The sequence below is a fragment of the Meleagris gallopavo genome, chromosome Z, assembly GCF_905368555.1.
Source record: "Meleagris gallopavo chromosome Z, MGAL_WU_HG_1.1, whole genome shotgun sequence".
Taxonomy (NCBI): domain Eukaryota; kingdom Metazoa; phylum Chordata; class Aves; order Galliformes; family Phasianidae; genus Meleagris; species Meleagris gallopavo.
Genome location: NC_139435.1, coordinates 26,966,907 through 26,979,017, shown reverse-complemented (window position 1 = coordinate 26,979,017; position 12,111 = coordinate 26,966,907). Strand labels below are relative to the sequence as shown.

General features: G+C 34.4%; 1 protein-coding gene across 5 annotated transcripts in view; it reads left to right on the top strand.

The window, feature by feature from the left end:
• RFX3 (regulatory factor X3) overlaps nucleotides 1-12,111 on the top strand; it is a 125,454-nt gene that overhangs the window by 60,426 nt on the left and 52,917 nt on the right. For all 5 annotated transcript variants that reach the window (XM_085214341.1, XM_085214339.1, XM_085214343.1 and 2 more), the window contains exon 2: nucleotides 4,035-4,159. In XM_085214341.1, the coding sequence (XP_085070467.1) occupies nucleotides 4,043-4,159 (117 nt within the window). In that variant the 5' untranslated portion in view covers nucleotides 4,035-4,042. The remainder of the gene's footprint in view (nucleotides 1-4,034; nucleotides 4,160-12,111) is intronic.

Here is a 12,111-nt window from a genome sequence, read left to right as displayed (position 1 = left end):
TATCTTTACAATCATAATCAGAGGTATTGTGGCACCCATCACTCACCCCCCTAGATAATTCGCAGTTGTCAATTAGATTCTTATCACCAGAAGGGCCTCACAAAGCATGCTTTGAGACAGAAAAGAAAAACAGTTTTGTCTTTCACACCTTTTCATCCCCCAATAGAAATGTACTGTGACTCTGAGGCAGAGCAGCACATCACATTGTATGGGTTTAATGCTTAAATGCATAGCTGGCACCAAACTGGTAGTGTGAAGATTAAATGAACTCAGTCACCAGTGCACTATGATCACCGCCCCTGGCTCAACTTGAGGCCATTACCCCTTCTCCTATGGCTAGTTAGGTGGAAGAAGAGGCCAACCCCCACCTCAGTACTACCTCCTTTCAGGTAGTTGCTGAGGGCAGTAAGATCTCCCCTGAGTCTCCTCTTCTCTAGACAAAACAATCCCAATTCTCTCAGCTGCTCCTAATAAGACTTGTGCTCCAGACTCTTTACCAGCTTCACTGCCCTTCTTTGGATATGCTCTAGGACCTCAGTGTCTTTCTTGTACTTCTGTCTTCAAAACTGAACACAGTACTTGAGATGCAATCTTACCAGTACCAAGTACAGATTGATGAGATGACAAAATCTGAAGTTTGTCAGGTCAGTGTAGCAGTGCTGGCTGTACTGTGGGTTGTCTGAGGAGAGGCCATGGAATTCCCAAAGGTGTCTTTCTGTTCTCCATTGGAGTTCTCTCCCACAAAGCTCTGGATTTACTCTCATGTGTCCCTTTAATGTCTTATGTATTACTGTGGACACTGCCACTTATAGGACTGGGTTCGAAGTACCTAATTTTCTCGACTACTTCTGTTCAGCATCCTTCAGTGTCTGACAACAGACTGTCATCTGGCACTGGCACTTGTGGTCTGCCCGTCTCACTGCTTCTCCACAGTAACTGATGACTGACTTGCAATCTGGGTATCCTCTGTTCTTGTCACAAAGCTGTTATTTTTTTCTACATTAATCGACTAGACACTCTCCCTGGCAAGTGCTGCAAAGATAGGAATGTATGATATTCACTCTTAGGTTGAAAAACTCCAATCTCATATTTTGAGCATCTTGAATTACAGTTGTAGTGATCAAGTATTGTGTTTGAGATGTGGCGTGGTAATTAACGTAGATGTGGCAATATGGAACAGATTCTTACCAGTCATAATGATATCTAGCTATAGTTAGCACTTTTCCTCCCTTCCAATGATTGACATGTTTGTACACTGTAACTGGGAAAACAGCATGTAATTACAAGTAAAGCTAAAGGATGTTAGGAAATAATGCATTTTAGTTCTTTTTGATTGTTCACTTTTTCTTCCTAGTGGAGAGGCAAAATAGTACTTTTTTTTCTAAATAATTTCAATACAAAAAAAAAGTTTTTGCTAATAGTCAACTTTGCTTTCTAAGTAGTAAGAATATTTCTTTACAAAAATCTTTGACTTTAGTATTTGAAAGATCATATGCAAGGGGATTAAATGCAAATTGAATCTCATGGTTTCCTGTAATAGCCAGTTTCATTGCTTTTCTTCTTTTAAGAATTTCAAATTACCAAGTTTTTTTTCTTATTCGAAGTGGCTTGATACTGAGCAAGAACTGAGAAAAACTTGAATTGTTCAATTTAGAAAATGGTTACATTGTCTAAGTAAAAGTTAAGTGAAATGTTGAAGCTAAAATGCTCATTCAATTGGGAATGTTGTTACTGTTATGTCAGTTTTTATGTTTTGATAACCCCCCAAACACTCACTATCCCATTGTGCTGTGCTGTGGCTCTCTTCAAAAGATATGATGATCAGTGCCATGTATGTTATCTCCATAGATAATTGTAAGCATATTTATATAAAACCTAAGTTCCCTTTTTGCAGAAAATAGTTTTCTAACTCTCTAACTCAGTTTATTTACAATGTGAAGAAGTTTAATTTTGTGCACCTACAACTCACTTTAAAAAATGATTGCATTGGAAAACAAAATTTTCTTCCCGGTCTGTATATTACTGGAAGTTGACTGTTCTTGTTAATATTGTTCAGTTAAAATAGACTGATATGTGAATTGTGATGTTGTTCTTCAAATTAAATAATTTTATTTTGGATTTTATGTTGCATTTTCTATAAATTACTTGAACTTGCTCTTTCACAGTAAATGCAGTTATCCTGAGGACACCCATTTTTAATCAGAATTTTAAGCCCTTATTTAATTAGGATTTTTAACATTTCAGTAGTCATCTGTGAAGCCTATTTTTTTTCTGCATTTTAACTTTTGCCAGGTGTGCTGTGAAGAAGTGTAGAGGTTAGACATCATAATAACTTTGAGAGCTTATTGATTTGCTTAAGACAAGTTTGATTATCAGTTTTCAGTCAGAATATTTCAAAAGCAGTTCAATCTCTCTTGTACTGTAGGCATGGATCCACAAAGTTTAAGCCAATGTTGTTCCCAGCTGGCAAAGTCCTACCTCAGCTTGTCCCTTACCCATGCCAAATTTATATGCCTGTTTCCTGTGCAAATTAATTTGCAATGCACAGTCAGGAGGAGGGACTGCAGAAACCTGGCTTTAAAACAGGTTAAACTATTTTGGAACACAGCCTTGAAAGGAAAGTCTGTTATTGCAACTGGTTCAGTAGTCAAGCAAGGAGAATATTGAATTTTCTAATGAGTTTTCTAGGTTTAGTTGTGCAATAACAAGTTCTTCCTCCTATGAATTAGTATGCCTACAAGTCATTACATTTTCAGTAATGGTTTTGTTTCAGAAAGTATTGTAGGTCTTCTTTTTTTTTTTTTTTTTTTTTTTTTGGAGGGGGTTCTTTGTTTGGAGGAGATTAAATGACACTTTCTTCCCTGCTACCTATCTGTATCTATGCAGTTAAGCTAAAAAAATCACATAATGGTATTCTAAACATTTGCAGACTTTTCATAGGAACTTACTTTAGTGTGGATTGTAATACTACTAATCTTTAGTGGTACTGGTCCTCAGCTTGACAAAATTTGCTGGTAGTAATATAGATGTATAGGGATTAAGACAAGTCAGATTTTTGGATAGCATTTAGGCTAGAGACTACTACTGTGTTCACTGTAATCTTTCACAGAAGTACACAGGCTTCTGTTTTGGAAGTATTAGGCAATGAAGTAACTGCCTCATCTGGTTCTTATTTATATTGATTAATAATAACCAGTTATTATTTTTTTAATCTACTTCCTGAATTTCATTTCAGGTCTATTTGTCTTCCAGTCCATTGTATTGCTATTTCTGCTACACAAAATTGAGGAATCCCGTAGTTCCCTGTATATTACCTGTAGAGCAAAAGTCTTCCTCAGTTGTCTTTTTGATAATGTTTTCTTTGTAGGGCATTTTCTTTGTCTCTCTTACCTGTTTTGTGTTGAATCCAGATTCCAGTTGTTCCTTTTAAAATATTAGTGTCAAAATTCTTGCTGCTTTTCTACTACTTATCTACTTCTGTATGGTTTTGTTGGCAATGAGTTCCTTCTTCTCATAGTTACAACTACAGTGATTGATTTAATACTTTCTACTGAAGGTTATTTGAGTTCTTTTTCACTGTGACTCATTACATGCTTTTTAGAGTCTTTCCAGATTATATCCCTTCACTCTGTAGTCTCTTGGTTTAGCTTTGAATTTCATATAGACTTTTTAAAGTAATTTAGGAAGACAGAAAAGGAAAAGATTTGAATATTGATCAGTTATCTACAAGTCTGGAGAAGACTTTGCTTACTGCTGAGTTGTCCCCAAAGTGACAAAACTCAGATATCTAAGTGAGATATTTCTACATATGTAAATAAAAGAATGTAAGTAAGATAATACTAAAGTAAAAAAAAAAACATTTGCAGTATGCTAGTACGGGAAAAGCCTTTTAGCTAACACCAAGGTCGATACAAGTGGTTTTATGATCCAAATAGGGCAACAAAACCCCCAAATTGGTGTGCTATAGTAAGTGCCAAAATAATAAAATAAATAGATGCACTAATCTTTTAATTTTGCTTCTTAATTTTACTCAGAGACCACGATGCAGACATCAGAAGCTGGATCGGATACAGGTTCAACTGTGACTTTACAGACATCTGTGGCTGGCCAGGCAGCAGTGCCCACGCAGGTAGTACAGCAAGTACCAGTTCAGCAACAGGTAGGTGGCTGTGAGCTTTGGGAAGATTAAAAAAAAAATCAGGAGGGGTAGTTCTTCACAATGTAGTGAAGAACATGATATTGTAGTAGGCTGCTAAATGAACTGTTTTGCTCTGCTTTAATGATTTTATTTTGCTGGAATTAAAATAGCTACCTAGGAAGGCGAGCTGTTTTCAGAGTCTGTTCTTTATGCTAAGGTATCCCACAAGCACCAGTAATACTCCATGTGATTCTGACAGTAGATTATTGTATACTTATAGAATAACTCATCGAAATTAAATTTATATTACTGAATATTTACACTTATGCCTTTACATAACATATTTATGATACTGCTGCTTATATGATTTCTTCTTTAATTTGCAGTTCCATGCAAGTGCAATATAAATGTAAAAAATGTATCTCTAGGCTTGATTCACTGCAGATCTTTACACATTGTCATGAAAGTATTTGCAATAAGGCAATATGTAATTCATTATGTGCATATGCCAGAAAAGTAGGAAGACCTTTGTAACAGCCAGTATAGTTCATGTCTCTCTCATATGAAGTGGTCACTCACTTACACAGTGCCCACAAGCTTGATGAAAACGGGAAGGAAAAAGGAAAATTGGAAGTTTGAAAATAGGGACTAAATATGAAAGCCATGACTGTTCTCCAAGATTTTTCCTGATTACACAGAAATTAGCTGTCCATGTGACTGGTAATCTAGTTTTGTTTTTCATCAAAAGTTGACTAGACAATTTCAGAATCACTAATGTGGACATGGGAAATAATTTATTAAATATTGTAATCTGTTCTCTAAATTGATTTTTCAACATTTTATCAAGTTCAGTTCTAAAATACTATAATATAATATAATATAATATAATATAAACAGTGATTCAGATAAAGACCTTTTAATAGTCTTTATTTGATGCTTTCTGGATGCTTGAACTCAGTAACCTTTGCAGGAGATTTTGTCAGGTTAGTTATTTTTTAAGCTCTGTAGGACATTTTTTCCCTATGAAACATCATCTTTTTAATCTGTCATATTTTAAAGTTCTTGTATTATGACAGATCTTTATTGAATGTAATGTATATGATTTGCTGTTTGTTACTTCTGTATTTCAGCTTTTCAGATAAGAGATGGCTATACAGAGTGATACAGACTTGCCTATTTAATCAAATGTGTTACCTTTATGGTGGTCTAATTCATATATTGAATTTGATCCATTTATAGGTCTGATCAGTGTGATGAAGATCAGTAATCCATTAGTAACTTATAGGACACTTTCTTAGTTCTAATCATTGCATTGATTGAGCTCTAAAGATAGGATCTTCTATGCATTTCTCTACTATCAGATAAAGAATGAGTTTGGCTTTGATGTTTGTAAACCTTGCTTGTGCGAAATTACTGCTTTTCAGAAAATTTGTAGAATATATTTGGCTTTATATTTTTCCCTCATTGTATGCATTTAGCTATATCATCTACTCTCTATTGTCCAATTAATGAGTGTAATACTCATGTCAAAACATAGAAGTGAAGGAGTAGATATTTTTTTCCTTGCTCGATTAGGCCTTATTTGTTTTTATTGCAATATGCAAGTTTGTAAAACTGTCAGTTGCTACATCTCCTTCATTTAGTACTACTGCTTCAGAGAATTCCCTCTTAATTCCATATTCCACTGGTATTTTGCATTGGGTTTTTTTGTGTGTTTGTTTATGTTAGATTATGTTTTTTAGATGTCTCTAAGTCTAACAGTAAGAATCAAAATAATGTTTCTAAAAAGAAAGCTGAATGGATCGACTGAGCCAAGAAAGTAAGTTTCTTGCAGAATATTGCAGGGATCAAAGAGTAAATGAGTATGTGGAACAGTCACTGCAAACAGTATTGCAATAATTCAAATGTAGCATGTGGGAGATATCTGTTTAGAGAGAAAGGAAATAAAATTGCTGATGTTTTCTGAGTTAATCCGTAATCTAAAAGGTATGTATGGTGAGGGTAAAAGGAAGAGTGAAAATGTGAACACTGTGTGTCATTGGAAAATGTGAAGTTACAGGGTTAAAAAAAAAGGAATATCAAACACTGAAACAATTACTTTGTTGCAGAAATTGTAGATGTGATCTATGCTGAAGAATTTCCTATGTTTGAGTTGCATTTGCCAAAAAACTAATATTTAGTTTTATGTATATTCATTAAGAGCAAGCCAATTTGCCTAAAGAAAATAAGGAGGAAGAATGCTGGTTTCAAAAATCATTCTTCTGATGAGAGACAGAAGCTTCATTATTTCTACATGTTCACTTACAAATGCTGAGAACGTAATGGAAGGTTTTAGGTGAATAACATATCAAGTATACATATTTTTTTCCCTATGGCTTATATAAGACATACTTGGTAGTAATACAGTTAGCTGTATCCACAGTATATGTGCATGAATATACACATTCAGATTATATTCTTATATGAATATTATTTACTAAAACAGTAGGTCATTTTTGGAATTTTACTGTGTTCTAGATATTGTAATGGGCGCTTGTCTATCTACAACAGTGTGGTGGTTTCTGAAATTTCTGTATTTTCACTTGCATTTTTATTTAACAGTCCTTAGTTAATAAGGTCATTTTAGGTTTTTTTGTTTTTTGTTTTTAAGTTAATATTAATGGCATACCTAATATTTTGTTTTTTTTCCTGGTGAAGTCTTTCTTTTTAATCTTTGCGTTCCTACTAATATACCATGCTTAAATGTCATGTACAAATATGAATTTAAAGTTACTGTCATGATATCAGTGTGTTTTTTTCAATGCTCAGAAGATATCATAGAACCATAGAATCATGGAATTATTTGAGTTGGATGGGATCCTAAAAGGTTATCTAGTACAACTCCTTTCCAATGAACAGGGGCACCTACAGCTAGATCAGGTTGCTCAAAGCCCTGTCCAGCCTGACCTTGAGTCAAGTCCAAGGACTGGACATCCACCATTTCTCTGGGTAACCTGATCCAATACCTCACACCTTGTATCATAAAAAACTGTTTTCTTCTATCCAGCCTAAATCTCCCCTTTTTCAGATTGAAACCATTTCCCTTTGTCTTATCACAACAGACCCTGCAAAAGAGTCTGTCCACTTCTTTCTTATTGCTCCCTGTAGATACTGAAAGGCTATTACTTAGTCTACCTGGAGCCTTCTCCAGGCTGAACAGCCCCAGCTCTCTCAGCCTGTCCTCAGAGGGGAGGGGTTCCATCCCTTGGATCATTTTTGTGGCCCTCTTCTGGTGTGTTACAACAGGTCTTTGTCTCTCATGGACTGATGATTCTGCACCTGGATGCAGATCTCTAGGTGAGGCCTCACCAGTGCAGAGTAGAGGTGCAGGATCACCTCCCTTGCCCTGCTGGCCATGCTTCTTTTAGTGCAGCTCAGGATACATTTGGCTTTTTGGGCTGTGAGGGCACATTGCTGGCTGATGTCCAGCTTGCCATTCACCAGTACCCTCAGGCCCTTTTTGGCAGGGCTGTGGTCCATCCTTACATCCCCCAGCTTGTACTGATAGTGCAAGTTGCTGCAGCTCAGGTGCAAGACCGTGCACTTTGTTGAACCTCATCAGCTTCACCTGGGCCCACTGCTCAAGCCTCTCTAGGTCTGGATGGCATCCCACCCCTCAGACATGTCAACCACACCACACAGTTTGGTGTCATCTGCAAACTTGATGAAGGTACACTCAATCCCCCTGACGATGTCATTGATGAAGGTATTAAAGGGCATTGGTACTGACTCCTGAGGACACTGCTCTTCATATATATCGTACTGTATATATCTGTGCTGTATTTTTTGCAAATATAAAATTTTGGTCCAGAGTAAGAGGCAACTGCCTCTGTAGGATGGAATAAGAGCATTTCTCGTCTACAGCTGTATTGAAGCCTTGTGTCTTTTGAGCAAAAGAGTACCTCCTGATATTTTCAGCTAAAACAAATCCCTAATTTTCACATAGCTAGTGCAAATATGGATCTCATAAAACACTACTATGGAACTCCAAAACAGAAAAAAATAAAAATTCAATTACTGAAAATCTCAGATTACATTTTACTCAATACTGCAGTGGTGGTGGTTGGTTTTGTGCAGCACAGCAACAGTCACTGTTGAAGTATGATGGAGGAGATTGGTGACAGAACAAAAATATATACATGCAAGCAAACAGCATCAAGAGAAGACTAAACTGTTGAGAGTGTAATTAAATTGTCTTAATAGTTGGAGGAATTTTCTCAGTTTGCTTCCTCAAATATGGGGATTTTTCATTAACGTATCACTGCTTTTTCAACATGCACTTTAGCACAGAGCAGCAAACTTAGTTAAGATTAAAAATTAACTGCACTTTGTATTTTATGCCATGAAAAGTAAAAGGATTGGAGAAATAAAACAAAAATAATCACATAATCAGTTTTATAAAAGTATATCAGTTCATCTAAAATTGAACAAAGCAGTTATTGTAGTCAACATTCACTGTGGCCATCATCTCATGAAGTAATTGTTTCATTAAACTGGAGATGTAGACTTCTGCTAATCAAAATTAGTCTTAAAGCAAAATCATGCTCAGCAGAAGAGAAACATAATCACAGGCTCACATTAAGCATTACATACATATGAATGTGCTTAGAATATTACAGCATATGCTATTTATATTTTGTTTGCCAAAAGAATTCCAGACTAATGAGAGTACAAAAATTATTTTTATAGCTAAGGATAGAAAATAATGCATATGTAAGTATTTGCACAGGCACTGTGAATACGTTCTCTTTAAAATGAGGTTTAAAATTCTTCATATATTTCACTCTGATTTTCTACTCTTTGTTTACTAGTGCTTTGAACATCTGCACTTTATGAAAATTCTCTCTTGGATTTCCTTTACTCTTAAAAGTATTCTCTGCATTTCAGTATGCTTTTATTTACTTTCATTTGTTGACAAATACTCGTAGATATAACATAGTCACTCATTTGTTCCTTTCAGAATTCATAGTTAAGAATAGAATTTATTTTTATTCAACTAGTGATTATAATTAGACATGCATATTGAAATAAGTTTTCATTTTTCTTTTCTTCTCTTGGACCACTTCAGCTGCTTACTTCTAATCCCATTCCAGTTATTTCAGGCTAGAATCACTGAAGCAAGAGGAATGAAAGGTCTGCTGTTTGACCTTATTTAACCCATTATTTCCTATGCTAGCCAGTTAATATTGTCTTCTCTAGCTGGACAGTAACATCAATTCCCATGAGTACATCACCAGTCTACCCCAAGAACATACAATTATTAAAGTTGCATATTGATACTTAGTAATAAATATTTCGTAACTATTTCATTGTGTTTTGAATCGCTCTGTCATTCTTGTTTTCTGCACTTAATAAAACGTGCAATAAAAATGATAAATAGAATTTTTTTTTTTTTCCCGTTTATATAAACAATGATGTTTTTTTTCCTGTGGTGTTTTGTTTCCCCCTAGGTCAATTCTTCTAAAATACATTTATACCCATGGAGAGTATATGCATATACATATATATAAATATATATGTATGCACTTGATTTCTTCTCTCCCCAAAGATGAAAGAAAAAATAATAATAATCCAAAGGCAGTTATATTAATTTAACTTTCATGGAAACATTTTTCCCCAAATGAAGTAAAATAGGAAATAAAAATGGAATTTCAGTTATTGTATAACAACAATTTTCAGTTCCATAGAACTTCCATATGCAAATTCATTCTAAAGATGACTTTTTATTCCTCGTCAGGAAAAATATTTTAAAACCTTAAGGTAGAGCAAGTCATAGGTATATACTCTGCAAAACAGTGTGGTCACTAAAGCTTCCTTTGGCATCAGAGTCAATTAGCTTGAGCAGTACTGATTTTCAGAGAAACTGAAGCAAAAAAAAAAAGAAAAATTAGAAAAAAAAGTGACTAGATCTACAAAGAAAGGTAAGATGTTTTGATTAGCATTGTACTTCAACCATTCTGAAATACTGATAAATAAAAAAATATATATTCTATTGGTCTAAGCAGGTAATATTAATAATAGTAGTTTTTGCATATTAGGCTAATAGATAGTGTACGTAAAAATTGGTGAAAGCTTATAATCATCCAATTAAAAAAAAAATTTTAAATATTTTTTTCTATAACTATTTGAATAGTTGAGTTGTTCTTTTTTCTCCAAATCAGAAATGAATCAAGTTTTGACAATTTTCAGATTCCTAGCAGATATTGATGACCTAACAGATGCTAAGCTTCAAAATCTTCTATATATTCTAAATGCTTCCTCCTTGCAGTATACTCTCATTACTATGTTAATGGTCTTGCACAGTGCTGTATCCAAAGTTTTTGAAATGGTACAAGCTTGCATCCAAGAGTATTATATTCTCATAACAATAATACAATAGCTAGTACAGAATGGGAATATGACCTGCATTTGCTGACAGGAAGTATGCAGGTTGTGGGGAGGAAATAAATTCCTTTTATTAATAAAACACAGTAGCGTTCTGTTGTTTTTTTCATAGGGAGTGAGCCACTTTCAGTGCATATGAGCAGGCAGTGAAGTGCTTTTTGAGAGAGGTTGAATGGAAACATTTTAATAATGGCATAATTTCACATTTCCCCAGCTTTACTACTGGGACAGAAAATGGAACAAATCCGTTACATAACTAGTGACAAATTACTGGTCTAAGAACAAAACCTGCTTAAAGATATTTTCTCCATATATGGGTTAGGAAGATCAGTTCAGTGCTCTGATCACTCTTCCATTAATTACAGGTCATTGTAGAGCTAGAATCACCCAAAAATAAGACACACTTTTAGAGTTAGGCTTTGAAACCACTGTGATCTGTGCCATGTATGTTTCATGGTGAAGCAGATAAATATTTTACTTTAGCATTTAGAAATATTCTTAAAGCCCTCTTTTTGAAGTGGAGAATTCGTATTTCAGGTTTATATGCCAATTACATAATGATTTATGTGACAAATCAGAAAGCTGTAACTGTTAATACATAGTTTAACCATCATACAGTGTGTCAACATTTCTATCGTGCTGGTAAAGCTAGTTTCAAAACACTGTTAATTTTCTGAATTTGGATTTTAATATTGAACTAAAAAAAACTTCCTGTGAAAATTTAGATTTTCCTTTCACAATCTGAGTCATACTGTAATAGGCTATGAAATTTATGATTATTTTAAAACTCTTTAGATTATTGTGGAGTTAAGGTATTAAAATATATATATTCTTAATATATATTTGTATTTTTAATACATTTTTATATGTATATATTCTTAATGAGCTCTGGGAGATGATCCATCAAGTGTTTGAAACTCAAATACATCTGATGATTGCAATTCTCAGGAGCAACTGTATCATGAAGAAGATGCTTCCTAGCAAAACATCTGAGAAAAACAGCAATCATTTAGTTTACGCTAAATCTATTGCATAAATATGCACACTGTCTCTTGCTTTATTCAGTTCCTACTGCAAGGTTTGCTAGTCTATGAAGTCATTCAGTCATTTTACTTTCTTTAGATTCTGGACTGCACCTGAGCTAAAATACAGCTTCTGTCAACAACAGCTCACGTAAAATAAGTATTTCTTAATCTCTGCTATAGCAGAAGACAAAAAATTAAGACTGGACAGGAAATATGCTTAACCTGAAGGTGCTTTACATAACATATGAGTCCAAGGAATTGTCCAATGATATGCTTTAATGAGACAGACATGCTATCTTAGCAATATAGATGAAAATAATATCTTATTACTTCTTTTTGTTTATCTCATTAACATTAGAAACAGCTTTCCTTGGAATGTATTGTAGCTGCTGATATTCTGGAAGAAGAGTTACTCAGAATGAGGTTTTTTGATTCATTGGCATACCTTTAAGTCAAAACATTACTCGAAAAAGCCTTTTACCACTGTAATTTAACTCCAACTAAACAAATGCTAAAATGTTTTGA